Source organism: Mirounga angustirostris, unplaced genomic scaffold, assembly GCF_029215605.1.
Source record: "Mirounga angustirostris isolate CCGP_5_RB_7025 unplaced genomic scaffold, mMirAng1.0.hap1 SCAF_7, whole genome shotgun sequence".
NCBI classification, from domain to species: domain Eukaryota; kingdom Metazoa; phylum Chordata; class Mammalia; order Carnivora; family Phocidae; genus Mirounga; species Mirounga angustirostris.
The window spans coordinates 23,615,133-23,642,376 of record NW_026991715.1 but is presented as its reverse complement, the minus strand read 5'-3'; the positions used below and the strand labels follow the sequence as shown (position 1 = coordinate 23,642,376).

At 37.9% G+C, this 27,244-nt stretch overlaps 1 protein-coding gene across 1 annotated transcript in view; it reads left to right on the top strand.

Moving 5' to 3' along the window:
* FBN2 (fibrillin 2) overlaps nt 1-27,244 on the top strand; it is a 257,403-nt gene that overhangs the window by 92,883 nt on the left and 137,276 nt on the right. The window contains exon 8 of the mRNA XM_064595850.1: nt 26,279-26,404. Coding sequence (XP_064451920.1) covers nt 26,279-26,404 — 126 coding nt within the window. The remainder of the gene's footprint in view (nt 1-26,278; nt 26,405-27,244) is intronic.

Genomic DNA, 27,244 nt, shown 5'->3' with positions numbered 1-27,244 from the left:
AATTTGGGAATTTTTACCAACATCTGTATACCGTCATACTAAATTTAGTGTGACTTGATTTAACTAGCTATAGTTGATGCGTATCTGAAGCATAAACATGTTCTTTAGCTATAAGATTTCATCTTCCAAACTCTTGGAAATGCTACCAGGACTATGTGATTGTAAATCAAAATTTCCCTTCTCCCACTTGTGATAGAATACTGTAATAGCTCTATCATTAGAAGTAAACAGCTTTTCATTTAGTTCTTAATCTGTATCAAGGATTACAGTAAAGCATCTGATTCAGCAAAATCAATATTATTTGGCAGTCAGTAATAAAACAGGATAGAAAAGAGGATCACAAAAGTAATATATCCTTTAGTGTTTCAATTTAACCTAAAAATTGTATGTAGACCTTCATTTTCCAATCCTCTGTTACAGGGAGTGTGCTAGCATTTTTTAGGGTAGTTTCCCAAATGACGTACTGGGCTTTCATTGTTACATTAACCTCACCAGAATACTGTGAGTTCCAGTTTCACTTTTTTTTTTTTTTTAATTCAAGTATAGTTGATACACAGTGTTAGATTAGTTTCAGGTGCACAACATGGTGATTCCACAATTCTATACACTACTCAATGCTCACCAGGATGAGTGTAGTTACCATACAACATTATTACAATATAATTGACTATATTCCCTATGCTGTACTTTTCATCTCCTTGACTTACTTACTTATTTATACCTCTTAATCCCCTTGAACTATTTTGCCCATCCCCCGATTCACCTCCCTTCTGGCAACGACCAATTTGTTCTCTGTATTTAAGAGTCTGTTTTTTGTTTGTTTGTTTTGTTTTTTAGATTCCACATAAAAGTGAAATCATGTGGTATCTGTCTTTATCTGACTTATTTCAATCTTATTCTTTTTTATAGTTGAGTGATATTCCATTGTGTATATATACCACTCTTCTTTATTCATTTCTCTGTTGATGAACACTTGGGTTGCTTCTCTATCTTGACTATTGTAAATAATGCTGCAATAAGCATGTATCTTTTTGGGGTTTTTTTTTTTTTAAGATTTTATTTATTTATTTGAGAGAGAGAATGAGAGAGAGAGAGCACATGAGAGGGGGGAGGGTCAGAGGCAGAAGCAGCCTGATGCGGGACTCGATCCCGGGACTCCAGGATCATGACCTGATCCGAAGGCAGTCGCTTAACCAACTGAGCCACCCAGGCGCCCAGCATGTATCTTTTTGAATGAGTGTTTTTGTTTATTGTCTTTGGATAAATACCCAGTAGTGGAATTACTGGATCATGTGATATTTCTATTATCAATATTTGAGAAATCTCCATACTGTTTTCCACGGTGGATGTACCAATTTTCATTCCCACCAACAGTGCACAAGTGTTCCCTTTCTCCACATCCTTATGAACACTTGTTATTTCTTGTCTTTTTGATACTAGTCATTCTGACTGGTGTGAAATGATTTCTCACTGTGATTTTGATTTACATTTCTTTGATTAGTGACATTGAGCACCCTTTCATGCATCTGTTGGCCATCCATAGATCTTCTTTGGAAAAATTTCTGTTCAGGCCCTCTGACCACTTTCAATCAGATTGTTTGTTTTTTGGTGTTGAGTTGTGTAAGTTCTTTGTGTATTTTTGATATTAACCCCTTATTAAATATATCATTTGCAAATATCTTCTCCCATTCACTGGGTTGCCATTTCCTTTGTTGATGGTTTTCTTTGCTTTTTATTTTGGCATAGTTCCAGTAGTTTAATTTTGTTTTGGTTTCCCTTGTCTGAGGAGACATATCCATAAATATGTGGCTAAGGGTGATGTCCAAGAAATTACTGCCTGTGTTTTTATGAATATTATGGTTTCAGGTCTCATATTTAGATCTTTAATCCATTTTGACTTTATTTTTGCGTGTGGTATAAGAAAGTGGACTGGTTTCATTTTGCATGTAGCTGTCTAGTTTCCCAACACTCTTCATTGAAAAGACCTTTTTCCCCCAGTATATTCTTGCTTCCTCCAATCAAGTCATAAATTCATTGACCAGATAGGTGTGGGTTTATTTCTGGGTTTTTATTCTGTTCCATTGACCTGTATGTTTTTGTACCAGTATCATACTGTTGTGATTACTTCAGCTTTGTAGTATATCATAAAATCTGGGATGGTGATACCTCCATCTCTTTTCTTCTTTCTCAAGATTGCTTTGGCTATTTGTAGTCTTATTAAGTGGTTGCATACAAATTTTAGGAATATTTGTTGAAGATCTGTGAAAATGCTATTGATATTTAGATAGGGATTGCCTTGAGTCTTTAGAATGCTTTGAGTAGTATGGACATTTTAATGATACTAATTCTTCCCAACCATGAGCATCGTGTATCTTTCCATTAATTTGTGTCATCTTCAGTTTTTGGATCAGTGACATAGTTTTCAGAGTAGGTCTTTCACCTCCTTGGTTAAATTTATTTCTACATATTTTATTCTTTTTGGTACAACTGTAAATGGGATTGCTTTCTGAATTTCTCTTTCTGCTACTTCATTATTAGTGTATAGAAATCAAACAGATTGCTGTGTATTAATTTGTGTCCTATAATTTTACTGAATTCATTTATCAATTCTGGTAGTTTTTTGGTTTAAAACCTAAGGGTTGGGGCGCCTGGGTGGCTCAGTTGGTTAAGCAGCTGCCGTCGGCTCAGGTCCTGATCCTGGGGTCCTGGGATCGAGCCCTGCATCGGGCTGCCTGCTCCGCAGGAAGCCTATTTCTCCCTCTCCCACTCCCCCTGCTTGTGTTCGCTTTCTTGCTGTCTCTCTCTCTCTGTCAGTTAAATAAATAAATAAAATCTTAAAAAAAAAAAAGATATTTTTAAAAAATTAAAAAAAATAAAACATAAGGGTGTCTAGGTATAGTATCCTGTCATCTGAAATAGTGGCAGTTTTACTTCTTCCTTACTAATTTGGACGTCTTTTATTTTTTTTCTTGTCTAATAGCTGCAGCTAGGACTTCCAGGACTATGTTGAGTAAAACTGGTGAGAGTGAACATCCTTACCTTGTTCTTAATCTTAGAGGAGGAGTTTTCAGTTTTTCACCATTGACTGTGATATTAGCTATAGGCTTGCTTTATGTGTGGCCTTTATTATGGTGAGATTTGTTCCCTCTAAACCCATTTTCTTGAGAGTTTTTATTATGAATGGTTGTTATATTTTGTCAAATGCTTTTTTTTTTTTTACATTTGTTGAGATGATCATTTGGTTTTTATCCTTCTCTTGTTAATGTGATGTATCATATTGATTGATTTTCAAATATTGAACCATCCTTGCATCTTTGGAATAAATCCCACTTGATCATGGAAAATTATTTTTTTAGTGTATTGTTGAGTTTGGCTTGCTCATTTTTTGTTGAGGGTTTTTGCATCCATGTTCATCACAGATATTGTCCTGTAATTCTCTTTGTTTGTAGTGTCTTTGTCTGACTTTGGTATCAGGGTAATGCTGGCCTCATAGAATGAATTTGGAAGTTTTCCTTCCTCTTCAGTGTGTTTGAATAGTTTGAGGAAAATAGGTATTAACTCTTTAAATATTGGTAGAATTCACCTGTGAAGCCATCTGGTCCTGAACTTTGGTTTTTGGGAGTTTTTTGAATACTGATTCAATTTTATTACTAGTAATCAGTCTGTTCAAGTTTTCTATTTCTTCCTGTTTCCGTTTTGGAAGATTGTATGTTTCTAGGAATTTATCCATTTCTTCTGGGTTGTCCAATTTGTTGACATATAATTCTCGTAACTATGTTACATAATTCATATACATAACATTCTCCTATAATCCTTTGTTTTTCTGAGGTGCCATTTGTTACTTCTCCTCCATTTCTGATTTTATTTGAGTCCTTTCTTTCTCTCTTTCTCTCTCTTTTTTTTTTTAGTGAGTGCGGCTGAAGGTTTATCAGTTTTGTTTATACTTTCAAAGAACCAGCTCTTGGTTTCATTGATCTTTTCTATTTTTCTTTCTTTTTAGTCTCTATTTCATTTATTTTTGCTTTAATCTATATAATCCCTTCTTTCTACTAGCTTTGGGCTTTATTTATTGTTATTTTTCAAACCCCTTTAGGTTAGGTTAGGTTGTTTATTTGAGACTTTTCTGGTTTCTTGAAGTAGGCCTGTATTGTTAAAACTTCCCCCTTAGAACTGCTTTTGCTTTGTCCCAAAGATTTTGTGTTTTTATTTTTCCAGTTTCATTTTTCTGAATTAAGGCCCACTCCTCAAGACACTTGTGAGGTACTCTAAATGCAGATCCTTTCCAGGTCAGGGGCTGACAAACTTATTCTCTAAAGGGCCAGATAATCAATATTTTCGGACATGGAAGTCACTCAGTTGCAAATACGCAGCTTAGCCACCATGGTGCAAAAACAGCCTCAGATAATAAATATATAAAGAAATGAGTGTGGCTGTGTTCTAATGAAACTTTACTTATACAAACAGGCAATGGGTATAGTTTGCCACGCCCTATTGTTCATTATCACTATTCTTGCCCTATTTCAAATAGTCTCTCCCCTGTTAATTTTGCAGCTACTTTCTCAGTGACTGGCTAGGTGACAGATCATGGACAAACAAGTTTTATTTTAATAGTTATATTAAAAAGTTTTAAGAAAAAAATAACTAGTGTATCAAAACTGTGTGTTTATGGATGTTATTCCTGAAAATATTATTGATTAGAACAAAGTATTAAATTTTTATAAAGACTTTATCCTTTTAGAGTAGTGATAGGTTCATAACAAAATTGAGAGGAGGGTACGGAGATTTTCCATATACTCCCTAACTCAATACATGCATAGTGTCTCCCTTTATCAACATCCCCCCTCCCCCCCCCCGCCAGAGTGGTACATTTGTTACAATTGATGAACATACATTGACACATTGTTATTACCCAAAGTCCATAATTACATTAGGGTTCACTTCTAGTGTTGTATGTTTTTTGGGTTTGCACAAATGTATAATGCATGTATACCTCATTATGGTGTCATACGGAGTATTTTTGCTAGTCTAAAAATCCTTTCATGTTAACTATTTAAAATGAGTACATATATAGAAATGTATTAAGTAAAAAGTGATATAGGTGATTCAAGGAGATCGCATAGGTATAGAAATGTGTCTCCTTAATGACTAGAGTTTGGGAAGTAACATTGTAAGATTTATTATTATTACCATCAGAGAGCTGTTTGACTTCCAAAAATAAATGTAGTCCAGACAGGAACTCTGGGTTGCCATTGTGTTTGTCAGAGAGTTCCAAAGGAAAAGGAACTGCCCACTCTGATTAAAATAAATATAGCTCTATTATCTTTCTTTGTAGGTCTGCCTTTTTTCAGTTATTACCTTCTATTCTTCCTACCCTTCTTCATAGTACTGCTTTTTTTCTAATCTTGTCTACTATCACTGACTTGTCTACTACTACTGACAGTTTCTGATATTAGAAGAAAGAAAATTCTCTGAACATCATTAACATCATTAACATCATTAACATCGTTCTACTCTGATGCCTCTACCTCTGGACTATGCGGGACATGAATCAGTGCAGCAGTTAAGAAAAGGGATAAGCATGCTATTGTAGTCAGTATCTTATTTTTAAAATATAATTTTTCAAAGAAACAAAAATATGAGCAAATTCTTTATAAAATTACTGCTGTATGCTTAGACGTAAGTAGGTTCTGCTTTACCATGAAGGCATATAAGAAAGCACTCTCAATGACATTTGGAAAAAATATCGGAGGTTACTTTCCCGTTCTGTTGGGTTATAAGCACAATAGATTTGAGGCCCTTTAAGATATTTTGTAATAGAAAACATTTGAAGTTTGCTAAAAAAATTCTCATCCAATACTTTAGTAAAACCATATTGTGAATATTTCCTTGTAGGCTTAGAAAATTAATTCAACTTAACAAGCTCATAGAATACAGCTATTCACAATTAGATTATCATAATTTTTCCTCCCACATGGACTATTTTGCCTTAATTTACCATGATAGAATATTTTTCATCATTAATAAAAAAAACAGGAAGTATAGCTTTCTAGCATTTAGTTGAAGTTTGATTTTATATTTTAAAATATTTTCTGGGGACTCCTGAGTGGCTCAGTCAGTTAAGCATCTACCTTCGGCTCAGGTAATGATCCCAAGGTGCTGGGATCAAGTCCCACATCGGGCTCCCTGCTCAGTGGAGAGCCTGCCTCTCCCTCTGCCTGCCTCCCTCCCTGCTTGTTCTCTCTCTCTCTCTGACAAATAAAAAAAAAAATCTTAAAAAATAAAATAAAATATTTCTGTATGTTTATTTTCCTTGTAGTTTCAAGATGGAATATTTTTGGTCTTTATTCACAAAATACAGTGTTGCTTCTTATATAAATCCTTTTTTGTACTAGTATATATAATCTGTTTGTAGTGGCTAGTTAATTGAATATTAATATTTCTGCCTGGAGTCAAGAAATGTGTGGATCTCATGAATATAATGTATTCTAGACTCTTCTCTTTAAGAAGGTAATTAAAATTTCATTGTGTTGTTCTTTTTGGATTGTTCATATAATATACGTAACTGCTGTCTTTATCATTTGCATAACTTGTGAGCAACAGGAGTGAGCTAAGGAAGAGGAGAAGGGGGAAAAGAGGAAGGAAAGATTTTTCTGCCTTCCGTGACTCATCCCTCACCTCCAGGCTGTGTAAAAAGAGAAGATCCCTAAAGAGGTTGAAGAGAACAGTAGTAAGGATCTTTTTTGAAAAGTGTTTTCCGTGAACTAGAGTTTTGGAAGGACGAATATCAGTGGAGCCTGACCCATCTCTGAAAAGCCTCAGTTCTGCATTTCCTGAGTTTGAAAGGCAAAGGATGCATTTTTCCACCTGCCAGGCGAGGACCTCATAGAAAGGAAATGGGTTATGTGGTCTTGGGATGGTGTCTGCCTACGTGGACTCCTATAGGGTGGTTGACCCTAGCATGGGGATAAACTGTCAGAAATCTGGGGCTGATGGGAGAGTTGCAGGTGGCCAGAAAGAGGAGGTATCCCAGGATTGATGGCAAGAGCTGGGAGACCCTCAACACTAGGAGATTTCCCAAGATATCCATAAAATCCTGAGGCTTTGTAGGTGCCATGCCCAGAGGGCATGCGGTGCCAGAGTTCATCCAGAAAAATATTTATTGAGTTCCTGGCACACATCTATACTCTGAGAATAGAGTAGTGAACACACGGATAAAAATCCTTGTTCTCGTGCTGGTTACTTTAGAAACAAGAAACAAGGAACAGACGAGGCAAGTCAGATGTGATAAAACCACCAGAAAAACAAAGCAGGAGGAGAGCCTGTAAAAGGCTAACGGGGATATGCAAACAATGAATCATGGAACACTACATCAAAAACTAATGATGTAATGTATGGTGATTAACATAACATAATAAAATTAAATTAAAGAAAAAAAAAGGCTAACGGGGGTGGGAAGGAGGTGAGGAACAAACTGAGACCGAGGGAGAAGAATTCCTGACTGGAATGAGCCGAGGCAGCAGTCCAGAGATACCCGAGGTGCAGAGTGGACAAACAGAGGCAGGACAACTCTGGAGCAGGATGGCGAGGTGGAGACTAACTAGTTGAGCAGAGGAGTGACAGATTCTGACCTTCATTCTGAAAGATTTGCTATGGCTTCTGAGTGGTAAAAAGATAATAAGGGAACAGATGTGGAAGCTGGGAGACCAATCAGGAGGTGACTGCCATGGCCTGAGTGGGATGTGAGGGTAGCCTGGACCAGGGGTTTACTGGTAAAAGTGATGAGAAGTGGTTGAATTCCAGATGGATTTTGCAGGTTGAGCCAGCAGCATTTATTGACAGATGACTTGATTAAGAGAAGAATTGAGTAATTCTGAGGTTTTGGGAACTGTAAGGATGAAGTTGCCATTAACTAAGAAGGAGTATGTTCTATGGGTAGAACATAGTTGGGGGGGGGAGTTATCAGGAGCGCTGCTTTAAAATGGTTAATTTGTGGGGCGCCTGGGTGGCTCAGTCGTTAAGCGTCTGCCTTCGTCTCAGGTCATGATCCCAGGGTCCTGGGATCGAGTCCCACATCAGGCTCCCTCCTCAGCGGGAAGCCTGCTCTCCCTCTCCCACTCCCGCTGCTTGTGTTCCTGCTCTCGCTATCTCTGTCTCTGTCAAATAAATAAATAAATAAATCTTTAAAAAAAAATGGTTAATTTGTGACACCTGCTAGACATTCTGGTAGACGTATGTAGTTGCATGGACCAGTTCAGGGACAAGGTCAAAGCTGACATTATAAATTTGGGAGGCTTCAACTTACAGTGGATATTTAAAGACATGGGAATACATGAGAACATAAAGGGAGTGTTTTGATGGAGAAGTCCCAAAGGCTGAGTCCTCGGATACTTTAACATTTAGAGGTCTAGGAGATGAGAAAGAACCAGAGAGAAGACTGAGAAGGAAAAATCTATTACATCACACTTTCACCATCTGGGTAAGATCTTTTTACAAGTAACTGTCCTCTCTCCTCCCCACTGCAACCCTGAAAATGCTTGTTACTAGTTAGGGAAGTAGGAGTTAGAAGAGAGAAGACAAAAGACAACCATGTTCTCTCTATCACTGGAGGCTCATAAGCCTAGGACAGGCTGAAGCTGGGAAGGGGAAGACGTTCCAGTTGCATAAGAGATTAGGGCTGTGTGGTTATCGGATTTGAGTGGAGATTTTGTTCATCCAAAAAGGATGGGATAACCTATAGGAACTTTGTGAGATTTCCTAGGGTCAAGAAAGAATGGGTAAAAAGAAACTGCAAAATGGTAGTGGGAGAAAATAAAGTTGCTTTATGCTTCCACCTTAGTGATTTTAAATACTCATTGGTATATATTCTATCAGTTTACATGAAACTGTTAAAAACATTTATAACTTCATTACTTACAGTTGACTTTTGCATAAATCATCAAACAGGTGCTCTGAGTAATGTGAGGAAAAGGGAATTGAAACATGAAGGTCTTTCACAGTCTCGGTGAAGGACCCCTGAGTTGTTCTGGTGTCTTTGAGAATTGCCCAGGTAACTTCCTCTGGATAAGCAACAATTCTGTCCGGTACCATAAAGCAGTCATTTAAGTGTGTAATGTGAATGTGTCTGCGCTCCATTAGCCCAGATACGGTGCGACCCCAGTGAGGTCCGGTCACAGTCTTGGTGACCCTATTTTGGGTCAGATATTTTGAATTTGCTAATTCATGCAGGGAGTGCTAGCGGATGTGTGGTTAAATTTCTGCAACTCTACCACCCCCATGAGCAGATCACGGTGTGTACTTTCCAGGCTGACTCACACATCCACACCTACATGCCCATTTTGTGCATATACACAGATACATCTGTATAGTTCAGTGTGTTTGCAGTTACTTATTGAATGTAAACTGAATGTATATGGATATAACTTCCCAGTTGAATAAGGAAATCAACCAAATCCAAGAAAATATAACTACCAATTTGAAGATTAACTTTCTTTATAAGAATTGTATATAGTATGTGTCTTAGTAATGTGCATACCACTTTTGTTGAGTTTCCTTTTTTTTTTTTTTTAAAGATTTTATTTATTTGAGAGAGAGTGCACGAGACGGGTGAAGGGTAGAAGGAGAGGGAGAAGCAGACTCTCCATTGAGCAGGGAGCCTAATGCAGGGCTCAGTCCCAGGACCCCAAGATCATGACCTGAGCAGAAGTCAGATGCTTAACTGAGCCACCCAGGTGCCCTGGGTATATTTCTTTTTATGGTAATGATGAGATTCAGGGCAGACCACCCCCCCAAAAAATACCACTTTGGCATATTGGTTATTTTGAATTAAAATTACTTAAGTAACAGCAATGCGAGAGGGACACTCTGACCCTTTTTTATACCTTTGAAAGCAGGAAATAAATTTCCCTTCCAGCCTGGAGTGTGGAAGGCATCCTTATCTCCAGACAGAAAATTCAGGACCAAGAAGCTGTATAAACAAACTTTGTTACTTCTTCATTAATTTGCTACTCCAAGCCCCAACCCCTTTGTCAAATCTTCACAAATAATGTTCCTTTGTTTAAAAGGTACAAAAAGCTGCCTGCTTTGATCACTTCTTTGAGTCTCATATTTCTATGGATTGCCTTACGTAAGAAATTAGTTTTTCTCCTATTAATCTCTCTCATGTTAATTACTAGGCCAGCCAAAGAACGTAGAAGGGAATAAGGGAAAAGTTTTTCTCCCCTGCAGTAGTAAGTATGAAGAGCACAAAGATTAATGAGTATTTATATGATAATTCTATTATGGAATGTAGGACAGATTTCTTTTTTCTCTTAATGCCATTTATTCAGAAGATACAAAATAAATGACTGGATGCATCATTCGAGTATTGATAAAAGGTCAAGATTTCTTAAATTAAGGTTCTTACTACATTATGCCAAAATACCTTTTGAAATCCTGAGGGTTTTATGATTACATCTCAACATACTGATGCTTAACAAGAAAAAAAAAAATGGGAACAGAAAATGTTAAATTCTTGCATTTTTGCCAAGTCCAAATGGTTATAGTAAATTTAACCTTGGAATTTCCTGACTTTTGTGTTGTTGAAATTGTAGGTTTTACTCAACATTAAAGGAGCCTTTCATTTTAATTTCCCTTATATTTAAAATTTTTTAAGTAATTGTGGAAGGCAAGAAGGATGGGAAGAAACCAAGTTTCTGGAGGACATAGTTTTAACAGCTCACCACTCCGTTGTTAAAAATACTCTCCTACAGGAGCTCAGCATCCTCATTTTAAGTCTTCAGTATTTTAGAACTTGTAAACGATTTGGTCTTATTCATCTTGGGCTAGAAAAGGGTAACCCAAGATGTTTACACCCTGAGTAAATCGAAAAAAAGAGAGAGAGAAAGGAGAGGAAAAGCCACTGCTGGTAATAGCTGTGCTTCCCAAGAAATATTTGGGGATGCAGACCAAAAATTTAAGCGCATATTGTTTGACTGTGTTATCAGTAACTTTTATGTCTTTTGAAATTGAAACAGCTTTCCAACTGTTTTAATGTTTAAAAAAAAAAAAGAAACTGTGACGGAACTGTCTTTGTCACTGTTACTTCATGCCTGAGTTACTCCAAATTAGTGTTTAGAAAGATGCAGTATTGATTTCAGGCCAAAAGGGAACCATTCATTACATGGCTGCAGAAGTAGCCTTTAAAAAAAAATGCCATTATTCTGCCTAAACAGACCAAAAAAACCTCTTAAGTGAGAAGTCCCTTTAGTGCCCATTAACGTTAACACAGAGACTATTACAAATGTACTTCCTTAGATCAATAACCAGAAAGAGGGACCAAGAAGGAATATATAATTGTACCACAGTGAAACTATGAGATAACCCAAAAATATTGACAGTGCACGATAGACAACATCTCTGTACATACATCTCCGATAGACAGTGGATTGTGGGGTTTTCCATCATCCTAAAAAAAATCTTTCCCTTTCCATCGTCGTCTCGAGCTCCTGCCCTCTCTTTTCCTTCTTCTTCACATCAAAGAACCCTCTGTCATCTGTGAACCCATTCTAGAACCCTCTGTCATCTGTGCAGTGTCATCTCTAGTCAAGTGAAACTAATTTCATCAAGAGCCAACAGGTGGACTTTCACCATTCCTTATCTTCCTGACATTCGTGCAGTTGTACCCCTCCAAATGGAGTGCCTGTGTCTGTCTCCTCTGTTTCCTACCTTCGTGTACCACTGCTTAGTCAGTCTGTCCCCCGCCCCAGTTACTCAGCCTCGGCATGCACAGACCCATACCTGGTGAGTAGCTCCCCACACTCACCCCGCATGTCCCCTGCCAGCGCTTCCCATATACCTCCTCACAATCCTAAATCTAGGGGGCCACTCTTGATTCCTCCCTCTCCTGACGTGACTTTTTTTTTTTTAAGATTTTATTTATTTATTTATTTATTTATTTATTTATTTATTTATTTGAGAGAGAGAGAGAGAGAGAGTGCACCCGAGTCCGAGTCGGGGGAGGGACAGAGGGTGAGAATCTCAAGCTGACTCCCTGTGGAGCGCAGAGCCTGACATGGGGCTCAGTCTCAAGACCCTGAGATCATGACCTGAGCTGAAACCAAGAGTTGCCACATAACTGGCTGAGCTGCTCCCCTCGCCCCCGACACAATTGTTTTACCACCAAGATGTTTGGATGGATTGTGCTTCCTAAGTGCATTTTGAATTTATCCACTCTTCTGTGCCTTCGTCCCTGTTGTCTCTTTTACTGAGAGACGTTTACTGAGCTTTCTTTTGGATCTCCCTACCTCTTACTTGTCCCACCAAGGTCCTTTCTCCACGTTGTGGGCACAGTGATCTTTCCAGAACATGTTTGGCCATGTCACTGCTCTGGTTGAGTCCCCTGATCTCTTGACAAAGTTCCAGCATGACCATCCTCTCCTTGCCTCTCTAGCTTCATTTCTTTCTACACACACTGTGATTCAGGACCATTAACATTCACTTAGTTCCTCAGATAAATCATGCTCCCTCTTGCCTGGTCTTTGTGTGTGCTCTCAGAGTATTCCATTTTCATCTTCATAGCCTGGTGTGGGCCTTTTTATTTGACGTGTTTTAGTGTGACTGTGAATGTCCAGTGGAAGTCTTTTCTGACCCGTTACTCTTCATGTGTCCCTTTCACCCTGCACTGCTCATGCTTTAGCGTTTACCACACCACATTGTCAGGGAGTATCATTCTGATCTCTTGGCCACCACCACCAGCTGAGGAAGGAGTCCAGCAAATCCCTGGTTTCAACTCTACTCATTGCTTTGCAATTCTATTTGTGGTCCAAGGAAACATTTATCTTGTGTTTTGGAACCAGCTGGGTCTTCTGTTTCCTCTTTTGTATGTCATCTGTCATGGCTATGTGTTTATAGTAGAAGGGGAGTACCAGAGCGTCTTTTTTTTTTTTTTAAGATTTTATTCATTTATTAGAGAGAGAGCACGAGCAGGGGGAGCAGCAGAGGGAGGGGCAGAAGTAGGCTCCCCGCTGAGCAGAGAGCCGGACGTGGGGCTCCATCCCAGGACCCTGGGGTCATGACCTGAGCTGAAGGCAGAAGCTTAACTGACTGAGTCACCCAGGCACCCCAGAGAGCATCCTGACTAGAAGTCACAATCTGCATGTTTAGTAAGCTTTCCAGATGATTTTTTTTGCACGCACATTAAAGTTTTGTAACATCTATGCTCTATTTTACCTAGAGAACTGAAGCTATTTGACACGAACTTATTCAACCTCAGATTCTCTTACTACATCCTCATTTTCCATTTTCCCTGCCTTTGATGAAGTGTCTTCGAATCTTTCCAGAGCAAAATATTCCAGCTCTGTATTTTATTCTATCACCTTTCTAGACTCCTAACTCTTGCCGTTAATTAGCTAAGTTTCTAGCTTGTATCTCTTCTCTTTCTTGACTCTCTCTCTTACCTACAATCAAGGCCATCCTAAACCACATTAACGTAAAACCTCTTTCCTCTGTCTCTTTAGTCTCCTGTCAGTATTGTTTCTTTCCGACTTTCTTCACTGTAAAGTTTCCTAAAAACTTAGTCTATACCAGTGATCTCAACTTCTACTCCACCAATTATTTCTTATCCTTTTGTAAAATTGCCTTTGTTTTCATGAATCCCTCATAGCCTTTACTATCCTTGGTTACCCTGTTTCTTCTTAAATATCATTCCTTGCGTTCTCAGTTTCCTACTGCTGCTGTAACATATTATCAAAAATTTAGTGACTTAAACCACAGATTAATTATTTTATATTTTTGGAAATCAGGAGTCCAAAATAGGTCTCACCAGGCTGAAATGAAGGTGTGGGCAGGACTGCATATTCCTTCCAGAGTGTCTAGGGGAGAATTCATTTTCTTTACTTTTCCAGCTTCTAGAAACTTCCTTCATTCCTGGCTTGTAGCCCCCTTCCATCTTCAAAGCTAGCAATGCAGCATCTTCAAATCTCTCTTCGAACCTGACACTTTTGCCTCATCTTCCACTTACAAGGACTCTTTATTACATTGGATCCAGGACTAGATAATTCAGGATTATCTCCCCATTTCAATTTGAGGGATTAGCAATCTTGATTCCCTTTTGTCATATGAACTCAATAGTTACGGGTTCCCAGGATTAGGACTCTGACATCATTGGTGAGCCATTATATTGCCTGTCACATTTGACTTCTTTAAAATTTAAATCAGGAGTGCCTGGGTTGGTGCAGTCAGTTGAGAGTCCAACTCTTGGTTTTGGCTCAGGTCGTGATCTCAGGGTTGTGAGATCGAGTCCCGCATTGGGCAGTGCACTCAGCATGGAGTCTGCCTGATGATTCTCTCCCTCTGCCCCTCCCTCATGCTCCCAAGTACTCTCTTCTCTCTCAAATAAATAAATCTTTTAAAAAATTTAAATTGCTTTTCAAAATAAAATAAAATTTAAATCCCTTTTCCGTAATCCTGGTGACCTTTCTTTTCTTTTTTATCTTCATTTGCTTCTCTTTTTTCAAATGAGTATATCCCCTTAGAAACTGTCATTAGTATCTTCTCTTATGTTCTCTTCTCTTTATATTCTCTGTTTTACTGATTTTATTCACATTGATGGTTTCGACTGTTTATTGATAGTTGCCGATCCCTTTATAAAGATCTACCCTGGATTTTCAGCTACTTTCTAGATACTGTTGTCTCAAAATGTTAATGATGAAACCATCGACTTTCCCAAAAATATCTTCCCTTGATTTTACTAATTTTGTTAGTATTAGTTCAGTAATGAAATCTTACCATCCCTTTCTCTTATTCTTGCCTTTACTTTCAGGATGTTTCTTCCATTTATTGTTTGCTTTCCTAGTGCCCCCTCATTAACTGAAGCTTGGACTATGTTATTACCTCTACTCTCCCTGCCCTGTTCTTACCTTAGCCCTGTTCTTCTTCAACATTGGCAGCTGCATTTACCAAAGGTAAAATTATGTTTTATTAAGTTTTAAATTTTAATTCCAGTATAGTTAACATACAGTGTTATATTAGTTTCAGGCATACAATGTATAATTCAACAATAATATGCATTATTCAGTGCTCATCGAGATAAGTGTACTCTTTTAATTCCCATCAAAAGTAAAATTCTTTCCCTTTCCCTGCTTTGTGATTTAGGTGCTCTTCATTGCTACGGAATAAGGATCGATTCCTGAGAATAGCATTCTGATTTTCTAGTTGTATCTTCTTCTACTCCCTTATAAATACTCTCAGCTCATGGGAAACTATTCATTCCTCATCCATACCTTTTAATTGGTCACCTCTGTACTTGGGCTCATAGTGTTTCCACTGTCTGAAAGAACTTCTGCCATTTTCTCTCCATACTGAATTTCTGCTCCATGCTTTAGGGTTCTTTATTACTACTGTGTCCTCCAGGAGCTTTTCCTTGTCCTCATAATTGATTTGAGATAGTATATGGTTAGTCCCCTCTGGTGGGATCCATCATATTGTGCCTTGTTTTAAATTTACTTAATAGATTATACTACTATACTAGATTATAATACTTTACTACTTAATAGATAATAAATTCATTTTTCCCTCTCTTCCCCTATGATCCTCTGCTTTGTCTCTCAAGTTCCAGATATCAGTGAGATCATATGATAATTGTCTTTCTTTGATTGACTTATTTCGCTTAGCAAAAAATGAAACAAGATGAAACCAGAGAGGGAGACAAACCATAAGAGACTCAATCTCAGGAAACAAACTGAGGGTTGCTGGAGGAGAGGGGGTGGGGGATGGGGTCACTGGGTGATGCGCATTGTGGAAGGTATGTGTTGTGGTGAGCACTGTGTATTGTGTAAGACTGATGAATCACAGACCTATGCCCCTGAAACAAATAATAGATAAAAAATTCATAGAGGGCCAGGCTCTTCTCATCCCCTTCCTTACCCCCATTCCATTTTCAGAAGCTCTAATCCAGGTGGGAATAACAGAGGGGACTGCTTTTCCTTCTACACCCATCTTCCACCAGGAGGTGGGAGGTATACTCCAGGTTGTACTACCAGTGGTTGTCCAGGGGCACCAATTCTAGTTTGCTCAAAGAGCAGAGGTTCCATTCATGGAGGGGTATACTGAGAATACAGGAGCTGCTGTCTCCTTCGCCTAGTACCTGCTGGTAGAGCAGAGGCATCACTCCAGGTAACGTGAATCCTTGCACAAGTTATCCCTGCAGTGCCCGGGAAAAAGGCAGATCATGAGGACTAAGAGGTCCTTAGCTCTGCCTGAAGGGACAACTTTATTTGGAACCAAGAATGGAGAACTCCATACCTAAGGGCACTATCATACACAGTAGAAGTTTTGGTGGAAGACAATTAAGAAGAGGCTAGTAACCCAATGATTCAAGCAAAACCATAGCACAGCCAGAAATTTAATGGAGAGAATTAGGGAAAGAGTCCATAAGAGCCCTCTTAGGATCCCAGTCAACTCTGAGCTTTGAGAAGGCTGTGGTATGTGCTAGACTGCCCCCACTCAGGAGCAGAGTGTCAGACTTGAAAGCATTCCTCAGTCACCACACAGACCCGTCAACGAGAGCAGAGGCCTCACTGACACAAGACACTTCAACACAACCTCTGACTAACTGTTCAATAATTTAAGCTACTCTGACCAAGGAGTGACTCCTAGGGAGCCAGGCTTAGAAATCATAGCACAGATGTCCCTGCCCATGTGACATTACATGCATGCCCAAAGCTCTACCCTCTCAAGTGAGATCAGAGAGTCAACTTCCAAACTACTGTTCCTTGACAGTACATGGGGCAAAAAAACCCATACTCTGAACTGTGATAGCATCCTCTATGCCACATGGCACATCCAGCAGTAAAGGGTCAACCTCTGAGTGGCTAAGGGGCCTTACATACACCATTTGACCAATCAGTACCTTGCACAGTCTACAGAAGACATACTTTATTATTTTTTTTATTATGTTCGGTATAGTACGTCATTAGTTTTTGATGTAGTGTTCAGGGATTCATTAGTTACGTATAACACCCAGTGCTCATCACAGCACGTGCCCTCCTTAGTACCCATCACCGTTACCCCCTCCCCCAACCCCCTCCCCTCTGAAACCCTCAGATTGTTTCCCAGGGTCCATAGGCTCTCATGGTTCGTCTTCCTCTCTGATTTCTCCCCCTTCAGATTTCCCTCCTTCACCTATGGTCCTACAAGCTATTGCTTATGCTCCACATATGAATGAAACCATATGATAATTGTCTTTCTCTGCTTGACTTACTTCACTTAGCATAATCCCCTTCAGTTCCATCCATGTTGATGCAAATGGTGGGTATTCATCCTTTCTGATGGCTGAATAATATTCCATTGTATATATGGACCACATCTTTTTTTTTTTTAAAGATTTTATTTATTTTTTAGAGAGCGAGCAAGAGAGAAACAGCATGAGAGGGGAGAGGGTCAGAGGGAGAAGCAGGCTCCCCACTGAGCCGGGAGCCCGATATGGGACTCGATCCCAGGACCCCGGGATCACGACCCGAGCCGAAGGCAGACGCTTAACGACTGAGCCACCCAGGCGCCCTGGACCACATCTTCTTTATCCATTCATCTGTTGAAAGGCATCTCAGCTCTTTCCACAGTTTGGCTATTGTGGACACTGCTGCTATGAACATTGGGGTACATGTGCCCCTTCTTTTCACTACATTTGTATCTTTGGGGTAAATACCTAATAGTGCAATTGCTGGGTCATAGAGTAGCTCTATTCTTAACACCTTGAGGAACCTCCATACTGTTTTCCAGAGTGGCTGAACCAGCTTGCAGTCCCACCAACAGTGTAGGAGGGTGCCCCTTTCTCCACATCCTCACCAACATTTGTTGTTTCCTGCCTTGTTAGTTTTTGCCGTTCTAACTGGTGTAAGGTAGTATCTCATTGTGGTTTTGATTTGTATTTTCCTGATGGCTAGTGATGTGGAGCATTTTTTCATGTGTCTATTAGCCATTTGTATGTCTTCTTTGGAGAAGTATCTCTTTGTGTCTTCTGCCCATTTTTTGACTGGGTTATTTGTTTTTCGAGTGTTGAGTTTGAGAAGTTCTTTATAGATCTTGGATATCAGCCCTTTATCTGTAATGTCACTTGCAAATATCTTCTCCCATTCCGTGGGCTGCCTCTAGAAGACATACTTTAAAATAAAAAAAAATACAGATAGGTTGAAGATTAAAAGATGAAGAAAAGATATATTATGCAAAGCACAAACAGCTAGAATGGCTAAACTATTATCAGGCAAAATAGATTTTAAATAAAAAATGTTACTGTGGTAAAGAGGAACATTTCCTAGTGATAAAAGGATTAATCCATCAGAGTTATAATGGTTATAAAAATATATGCTTCCAACAACAGATCCCCAAATACATGAAGCAAAACTGACAGAATTGAAGGGAGAAAGTTTATCAACAATAGTGGAGAATTCAATACCCCACTTTCAATTATGTATACAGTAATACGAGGCAGAAGATCAACAAGGAACTAGAATAAAACAACACAGTAAGCTTAATTAGATCTCACATACATCTGAAGAACACTCCACACAGCAACAGCAGAATATATATTCTTCTTGAAATCACATAGAACGTTTTCCCTAACAGACCACATGCTGGGCCATAAAACAAAGCTTAATAAATTCTAAAAGATTGAAATCATGCAAAGGATGTTCTCCAACCACAATGGAATTAAATGCAATCAATAACGGAAGGGAATTTGGAAAATTCATAAATATGTAAAAATTAAGCAGCAGATTTCTAAATAACTAAGGGTGCAAAGAAGAGTCACAGGGAAACTAGAAAATAATTTGAGATGAATGAAAGACAGAATATCCAAAACTTTGTGAGATACATTTAAAGCAGTCCTTGGAGGGAAATCTCTAGCTGTAAACACTTAGATATTAAAAAGAAAGAACTCAAACCAATAACCTCATCTTCCACTTTGGAAATAAAAATAGAACAAACTAAAATCAGAGAAAGCGGAAGGAAGACAATATTAGAGATGACTGAAAATACGGAAAATCATGCTCAGTTGACAGAAAAGATCAACAAAATTGACAGTCCTTTAGTTAGACTGGACAAGAGAAAAGAAGGAAGACCCAAATTATTAATTATAAATGAAAGAAAAGATACAACCACTGACCTACAAAAATGATTATAAAGTAATAGGATGACCAACTGTATGCCAATAAATTAGACCACTTAGACAAAACGGCCAAGTCCCTAGAAAGACACAAACTACCAAAACTGTCTCTAGAAGAAATGGAAATCTGAATAGATGATAACAATACATTATAGTAACATGATATAGCAATTGTAAAGAGATCCCATTAGTACTTTAAAAATTTCCCACAAGAAAGAAAATCCCAAGCCCAGATAACTTCAGTGATAAATTCTAACAAATGTTCAAAGAAGAATTAATACCAATATTTCCTAAACTGTTCTCCAAAATAGAGAAGGTTGAAATGTCTCCCAGTTCACTCTCTGAGACAATGTCACAGTAATACTAAAGCCAGACAAAGAAAACAAGGGAAAAAAAAAACTAGAATGAATATTCCTCATGATTATGGATGCAGATATCCTCAAGAAAATATTAGCACACGGAATCCAGCTACGTATCAAAAGGATTTTATGTCATTATACATCATGATCATATATTCTTGTTCTATACACATATATATTCTGGGAATGCAGTTGGTGGTTCAGCCTTTGAAAAATCAAATACACCATCCAAATAACTGAATAAAAGGTAAAAGCCATACAGTTATTTCAATAGATGCAAGAAGTGCATTAAAAAAATCTGGCACCCTTTCATGATAAAAATGATCAACAAATTAGGAATAGGAGGAAACCTCCTGATAATGGGCATTTATGAAAATCCATAGCTAACATCATACTTCCTGGCAAAAGAATAAGTGCTTCTGGCTAACGGAGCATTTAGGCAAGAGAAGGAAATAAAGAGTATCCAGATTGGAAAAGAGGCAGTAAAACTATGTGCAGATGACATGCATTTGGTGGAGAAGATATCAACTAAAGTGAGTAAGGTATCCACTGAAGCAGAGAAGGCGTCCTCTAAAAAACTGTTAGATCCAATGAAGGAGTTCAACCAGGTTGATGTTATACAATATCAATATATAAAAATCAATTGCATTTCCATACTCTAGCAGTGAACATTCTGAAAGTGAAACTAAGAAAAGGATTCCATTTATAATAGTATCAAAAAGAATAAAGTGCTAGGGATACATTTAACAAAGGAAATGAAAGACGTTTACATTTAAAACTGCAAAACCTTTTTGAAAGAAATTTAAAGAAGTTCTAAATAAATGGAAAAACATCCTATGTTTTAGATTGGAATACTTAATATTGTTAAGATGATAGTATTTCCTAAATTGATCTGTAGATGCAGCACAATCCCTGTTGCAATCCCGATTTGCTCTTTTTTTTTTTTTTTGCAGAAATTGGCAGTCTGTTCTAAAGCTCATATTGGAAATTCATGTGCAAATTATGTATCAGATATAGGACATATATAAAGAACTCTTTCAACTCAATTATTAATAGGCAAATAACTCAATTAAAAACGGGACAAAGCAATTAAATAGATATTTCTCCAAAGAAGAAATGTAAAAATCCAGTAAGTACATGAAAATGTGTGGAACATCTTTCGTCATTAGGGAAATGCAAACCAGAACTACAGTGTGATACCATTTCACATTATGACAAAATAAAAGATAATAATGAACCTTGGCAAGAATATGGAGAAACTGGAACCTTCATACATTGCTAGTGGGAATTTAAAATTCTACAGGTGCTTTGGAAGACAGTTTGGCAGTTCCTCAATAAAAGAAACATAACATTACCTTATGACTGAGCAATCTCCCTTCTAGGTGTTTACCCAAGTGAGATAAAAATATATGTCCACATAAAACTAGTACCCAGATGTTCCTAGCAGCTTTATCCATAATAGCCAATAAAATGGAAATAACTCAAATATCCATTAACTGATGAATAAATAGATAAAATGTGATCTATCCATACACTGTAATATTATTATACACCATATATTTTATGATTCCATTTAGAGGAGATGTCCAGAACAGGCAAACCTATAGAGACAGATTAGTTAGTATTAGTTGTACATATTTTAGTTATATGTAGGTTAGTAACTCCCTAGAGCTTAGAGGGAGGTAGGGAGAGTGACAACTGATGGGATGGAAGTACTTTTGAGGGGATGAAAATATTCTAAAATTAACTTGTAGGAATGGTTGCACAACCCTGTGATATACTAAAAACCACTGAATTTTGCGTAAGTGGGTGAATTGTACTACCATGTAATATTATATTTCAATAAAACTGTTTATGAATGTGCAATAGAATTCTGAGTACAGTTGATACACACCATTCAAAATCTGGAAAGGGGAAAGCAAACGTTACTTTTCCATTATAGCTTATTTTACCATTTCTGTAATGCCTGTTGCCCTTATAAAGCTTGAAACAGGTAGCAGTTTATTCTGTTTAAAATTTAGTCATAAATTTAAATAACATATTAATTAATAGAAGTTCAGTGTAAAATGGAAATGTACATTTTCCTATACCAAAAAAAATTATACAGAATAGACCACATACATATAGTTCCTTGACACTGATGGAAAGAAAACACGAAGACTTTTTTAAAAGCAGAATTTCTTGTTTAATTTGTTCTAAGTTCCCTGTAACATAATTGTTACATGGACTGCCTTATAGTATGACATCCATATTGGAAATGACAGAATCTCTAGGGCCATGTTCTTAGAATTCAGTGATAATCTGAGATCACACTTAGCACTACTTACCAAATTGTTCATTATATTCTGCTTAGAGTAAGATTTACAGTAAATGTTGTAAATGTTGGTTGACAAATATATGAGGTTCTGTGGTTTGGCAGTCAAATCTGTCATATGGTTTTGATTAGATCTAATTTTCTTAAAAAAAAAAAAAAACAAAACACAAAACCTGTGTTCAACTTCTTCAAATTACCAAGCACTTTCCAGCCCTTCTCTTTCTTTACCCTTCCATGGCACATTCAACAACCCTCTCCTTTTGACAGTGTCCATACTGGCCTTCACTCATCATACTCTTCCTCATCTCTGCCTAATTTTTCCTTCCCAGTCATCTATAATGGCTTTTCTTCCTTTGACTTTCTCTTGGAATGTGTTGGTTCTCAGAATTTCTCTCCTTAAATTCAACTGTCTTCATTTATGTGTCTCCTTTGCACATCTTATTTATTACTACAACTTCAAACACAACCCACTGAGTTGGTGATAAATCACAAGTGTACATCTTTACCCCTTATGTCTTTATTGAGTTTCAGATTTGTAGCTACGCAGTTGGAATTGCTGCCCGTTTCTCTAAAAAAAATCTGAAGTTCAAAAAGTCCAAAACCCAGCTTAACCTTAAAATGTGTTCTTCTCTCCATGTCCCATTCCCTGTTAATAGCACTACCATTATGTCCCTTGTTAATCAAGCTAGAAGTCTAATTTATCCCGTAGCAAAGTCCTGTTGATTTCTCCTTCCTCATATCTCACAAAAATGTGTTCTCACCATAAAGCCTATTCCATGCTCTCATCATTAATCACTAGGCGATTCATTATCTGCCCACATTACACACAAGAATTGTCTTTCTAAAATACTGATTTGCTTATGAATGCAATTTAAACTCCTTCATAGACACCATAAATCACCTCATAATAAAAGCCAAAGTCCTTGGGAGGACTCTCCAGGATTCAACCTATGGCTAACTAGCTAAGCTCATCTTCCATCAACTTCCTACCCATGCTGGTACACTTTCCATGCTTCAGCTGTGCTCTCTTTTCAGATGCACTTATCTGTGCTGTTTTTGTTGTTCTTTATTAGTCTGAATCTGACTGCATTCCACTTGCCACAGTAATTGGTTCAGAATTCTAGGTTCAGGATTGCCAACCAGCATATTCTCCTGGCTAGAGGAATATAGCTCAAAACATTAGAACAACAGGGAAGGTGTACTGGGTGCTCCTGGGAAAAAGTTTCCTCCCTCCTAAAAGAGCCATAGGAAGAGACACCCTCTTCTCCACTATATGTCCTGGGGTCAAAGGTCAAGCCTAGAAACTGCTACAGCCATTTTGCTCCTGTCAGTGAAGACAGCCTAAGGATGAAATCAAAGCACAGAGGGCATAGTTGAGCACATCTCAGAGAAACTGAACAAGAGACATTGACTTAAACCAACCTGATGTCCATGGCGTATGGACTTCAGATATGCAAGCTATTAATTTTTTGGTTTATGTCCCTTTAGACCAGTTTTTCTGGTATTTGCAGACCAAAGCCACCAAACTGATAAAGTTTTAAAGATTTTGATTTTTATTTTAGAGAGAGAGAAAGAGAGAACACACACATGCAAGTGGGGGAAGGGGCAGAGAGGGGAAGAGAACCTCAAGCAGACTCCGTGCTGAGCATGGAACCCGACGCCGGGCTCTATTTCATGACCCTGAGGTCGTGACCTGAGCCAAAACCAAGAGTCCAGTGCTTAAGGACTGAGCCACACAGGAGCCCTCCCTCCCCCCAATAAATAAACCTTTTACAAAAAGTTCAAGGGAAGGTTGTTGGAGGCACATTAGATATGCTGAGGACGAATGAAACCAACTCCTTTTATTAAAAGACTTTGCCTTTTTCAGTGAAAAGATTGATCACCCTTAGACACACTTCTGTGTATCTTACCAGTGTACTCTTTATGTTTGCAAAGATACTATAATCTGATCGTGACATATGATCTTGAAGAGCTGAAGCCACACATCCTTCTTACCATAAATATTAATGCTAAATTTAAATTTAAATTGATGGATAAATATTGGGCGTGACTGCATTGAAATGCAGGGTGTTTTGATCAGTTAAAAAAAAAAACAACACTGAATTTTTAAAATTTAGGTGGGAGTCTACCCAAAAATGAAATACATTCCTATTGTTCATATAGGATTCCTAAATACTTTAGTAGGAGCCTTTTTCATACAATTATTTGGAAGCTAACCTTCTAAGTTTCCTAGTTAATTCTAAGAATTGTGAAACATGGGGTTTGGGTGCACTAAAGCATCTAACACAAAACCCGCAAATTTAATATCACTCCATGTGTTCTTCTCTGTTCCAGATTTTTCTTTTCCTTAAAAAAGAAAAATGTCAAACGTCTTTCAGTGTTCTACTCTTTGTTGTCAGGGACGGTGTTTGGAAGTGGAGCACAAAGAAGTTCTTTATTATGAAAGGAAATGCTTGGAAATAAGAGTTAATGCTTAAATGAAAGACTTAAGGTTTCTAATTTTTAAGAATTTAGATCAACCCTGGGCTCCATAAGTGCCTTGACTGTTGGTAGGACCGTAGAGGATCAGAAGGCAGTGTGGGCTGTCTCACCTCTGCGCTGCTTGGTACTCTACTATGTGCTGGTCTCTTCTATAGTCTTCTCTATCCTCAAGTGACTTATCAGTGCATTGGGTGATTAAAGCATAGCTCTTCTACTTTCCTTTCTATTCTGAATCCACGTTTGATTTTATTAAGATGCACGGCACCGAGAGAGCAACACAAGATGCAGTAGGTCCTAATTTTGCACACATGGTTTCATTTTGTTGGATTAAATCTGCTGGTAACTGCACTGCATTATGTACTTGCTTCTCATATAGTCAACTCATGTTAGAATTCTGATCCCTCTTAGGGAATTGGTCAATTTTGATTTGTCCCACTGTGCCTTCAGTGGCTAACTGCTAAGCCTCAAATGAAGATGTTATTTCAGGGAATGTCTGAATCTGGTAACTTTTTTATATGAGAACATTCCAAGAAGACACAAGGCTTATAGTTACTTCATGACACAGCTTGTAGGCAAGAGTAGCTTGTCAGAATAAATGGAGGAAAAAAGAATGATTAGATCAATGGAGGAATTCAAGAAAGGCATTGCCAAGAGTTCTTTAAATTGTGGGGCTTAAAATTTCTTTCCCGGGATGCTTGGGTGGCTCAGTCGGTTAAGCAGCTGCCTTCAGCTCAGGTCATGATCCCAGGGTCCTGGGATCGAGTCCCGCATCGGACTCCTTGCTCAGTGGGGAGCCTACTTCTCCCTCTGCCTACCACGTCCCCTGCTTGTGCTCTCTCTCTTGCTTTCTCTCTCTGATAAATAAATAAATAAATAAAATCTTCTTAAAAAAATAAAATTTCTTTCCTTACATTTTTAGGAATATATTTTTTCCTGTTTTTTTTAATTGATATGTTAAAATATAGATATGCAACTAAAAAAAGACTCAAACTAAAAGCTCAGGTTTGCTTTTCCATAATCATTATGTTTATGACTTTTAAATCCTTCTCTGTATTCAGTGGTCTTTGCTAGCTATGTGCCTTAAAGAAGAAGGCTAACTCCTGGGCGTCTGTGGCTGGATTTCCTTCACAATTGCTCATTTCCTCTTAAATGTATTAGCAATTAGGTCCCAGTGTACTTAATTGTAGTTTTGTTTGACTTTCCACCTCTCTCTGCTTACTGAACTCTAGAAGAAAAATACATTAATGCTTATATAAGTGGCCAGGTTTTCTGCTTTAATGAAAGCTTAAAAGAAAGCAGATCTTTCATGGACGTGCAAGGGAATAGACTAGTCCAGGCATTGAATAAGCTGAATGGGTAAGTGCAGGGAGACACGATAAGAAAACTGGACACCTCCCAAAGCCTCCCAAGTTTGCCCTCTGCCATGTTTCTGTGTTATTTTAGAATTAAAGTTAATTCCCGAATGTCAAATATACCCATATTCAAATGTAAGTACAAAAACACGTCCTGAATCCAAATAGGAAAAAAAAAAAAAATTACTTGCTACCATCCATCGGTTCAAATAATTAGCATGAAAATCAGCTATAAATTTTTAAATGTATTCTGTTATTCCATATTTTAAAATGCAATCCCTATATGTGTTTTTTAAAGGCTGCCGTAGGATAATTCCCTAGTTGATATAGAATAGAAACTAAAACATTGACATCTTTACTTATTTTCAATTTAAATTGCATTTGTTGGGGAGGGGGAGAAAAGGATATAGAGTTTTGCTTTCTTTGGCATTGTTTACTGCCATGGGAGTTTACTTTCATCTCAGTTCCCATAGATATGTGTGAGAAATTCCTCAGGGTCTGAAACAAGAGTATATTTAGGGTTATATGATCTAACCTAATCAACCATGAGCGCTCTGATGCTCTTTAAAAAAATCCCCTGTACGAGCTGTTTAATGGATGCCTTTCTCAATCATCTTCTCCTCCTTCCCTTGATTAGACATTGATGAGTGCAGCATCATTCCTGGGATATGTGAGACTGGAGAGTGTTCCAACACCGTGGGAAGCTATTTTTGCATTTGTCCACGTGGATACGTGACCTCAACAGATGGCTCTCGGTGCATCGGTAAGCCTTGGATTTTTGAAGGCACAATACAGTGCTTCTTTATAATAACAGAATAGCCCAAACATGTATGAAGATGGCAACAATTATAAAACCATTGGGAAAATGGCTGAAAAGGTTGTTTAAAATAAATGGCACCACTATTGAGGGATTGATAGACCAGGTGCTCTTTGCAAAGACTTCAGTTTCAGAAACCATCTGGGTTTGTTTTATGTTGTCAGGGTCATTTTGGAAATGAAGAAAGACTTCCTCAAGACATTGCTCTTGCCGAGTGCTAGAGACACAAAGGCAGGAGAAAGATTTTTTTTTTTTAAATCTGCCTTGGGAGACAGAATGTAGTGATTAAAGCTTCTTTCATTGCTATGAATCATGAATGTAGTCGATGTCTTATTTACTTAGGGCTTGTTTATTCTAGTGAAAAAGAGTTACTACAAAAAAGAAACTGACACCTTTAATTTTGCGTTTTAAGTATATTCAACGTAAAGCCAGATATATTTGTATGTTTTCCTTCGTTTGGAAAGATGAAACAGTGTATTTCAGTCATGGTCTGGGTCATCCCTTATTGAGCAAAGCTTAAACTTAGAGCCGCCATCCAACAGTGAAGGTTAGAGGTATAGATTCTGCCTTCAGAATACTATATTGTCATCATAAATACTGGTAGAAGAATAGGAATGGCCGTAATAGAAAAAACAGAAGTAGTGGCAGTAAAAATAATCATTACCATTTATGAAACACATTCCATGTGTAAGGCACTGCACATCTATATTATCTCATTATCTCAGAACTAACTGGGGCCTTGGGCAAGCCACTGACCCCCTGTACCTCAGTTTCTTCTTCTTAAGT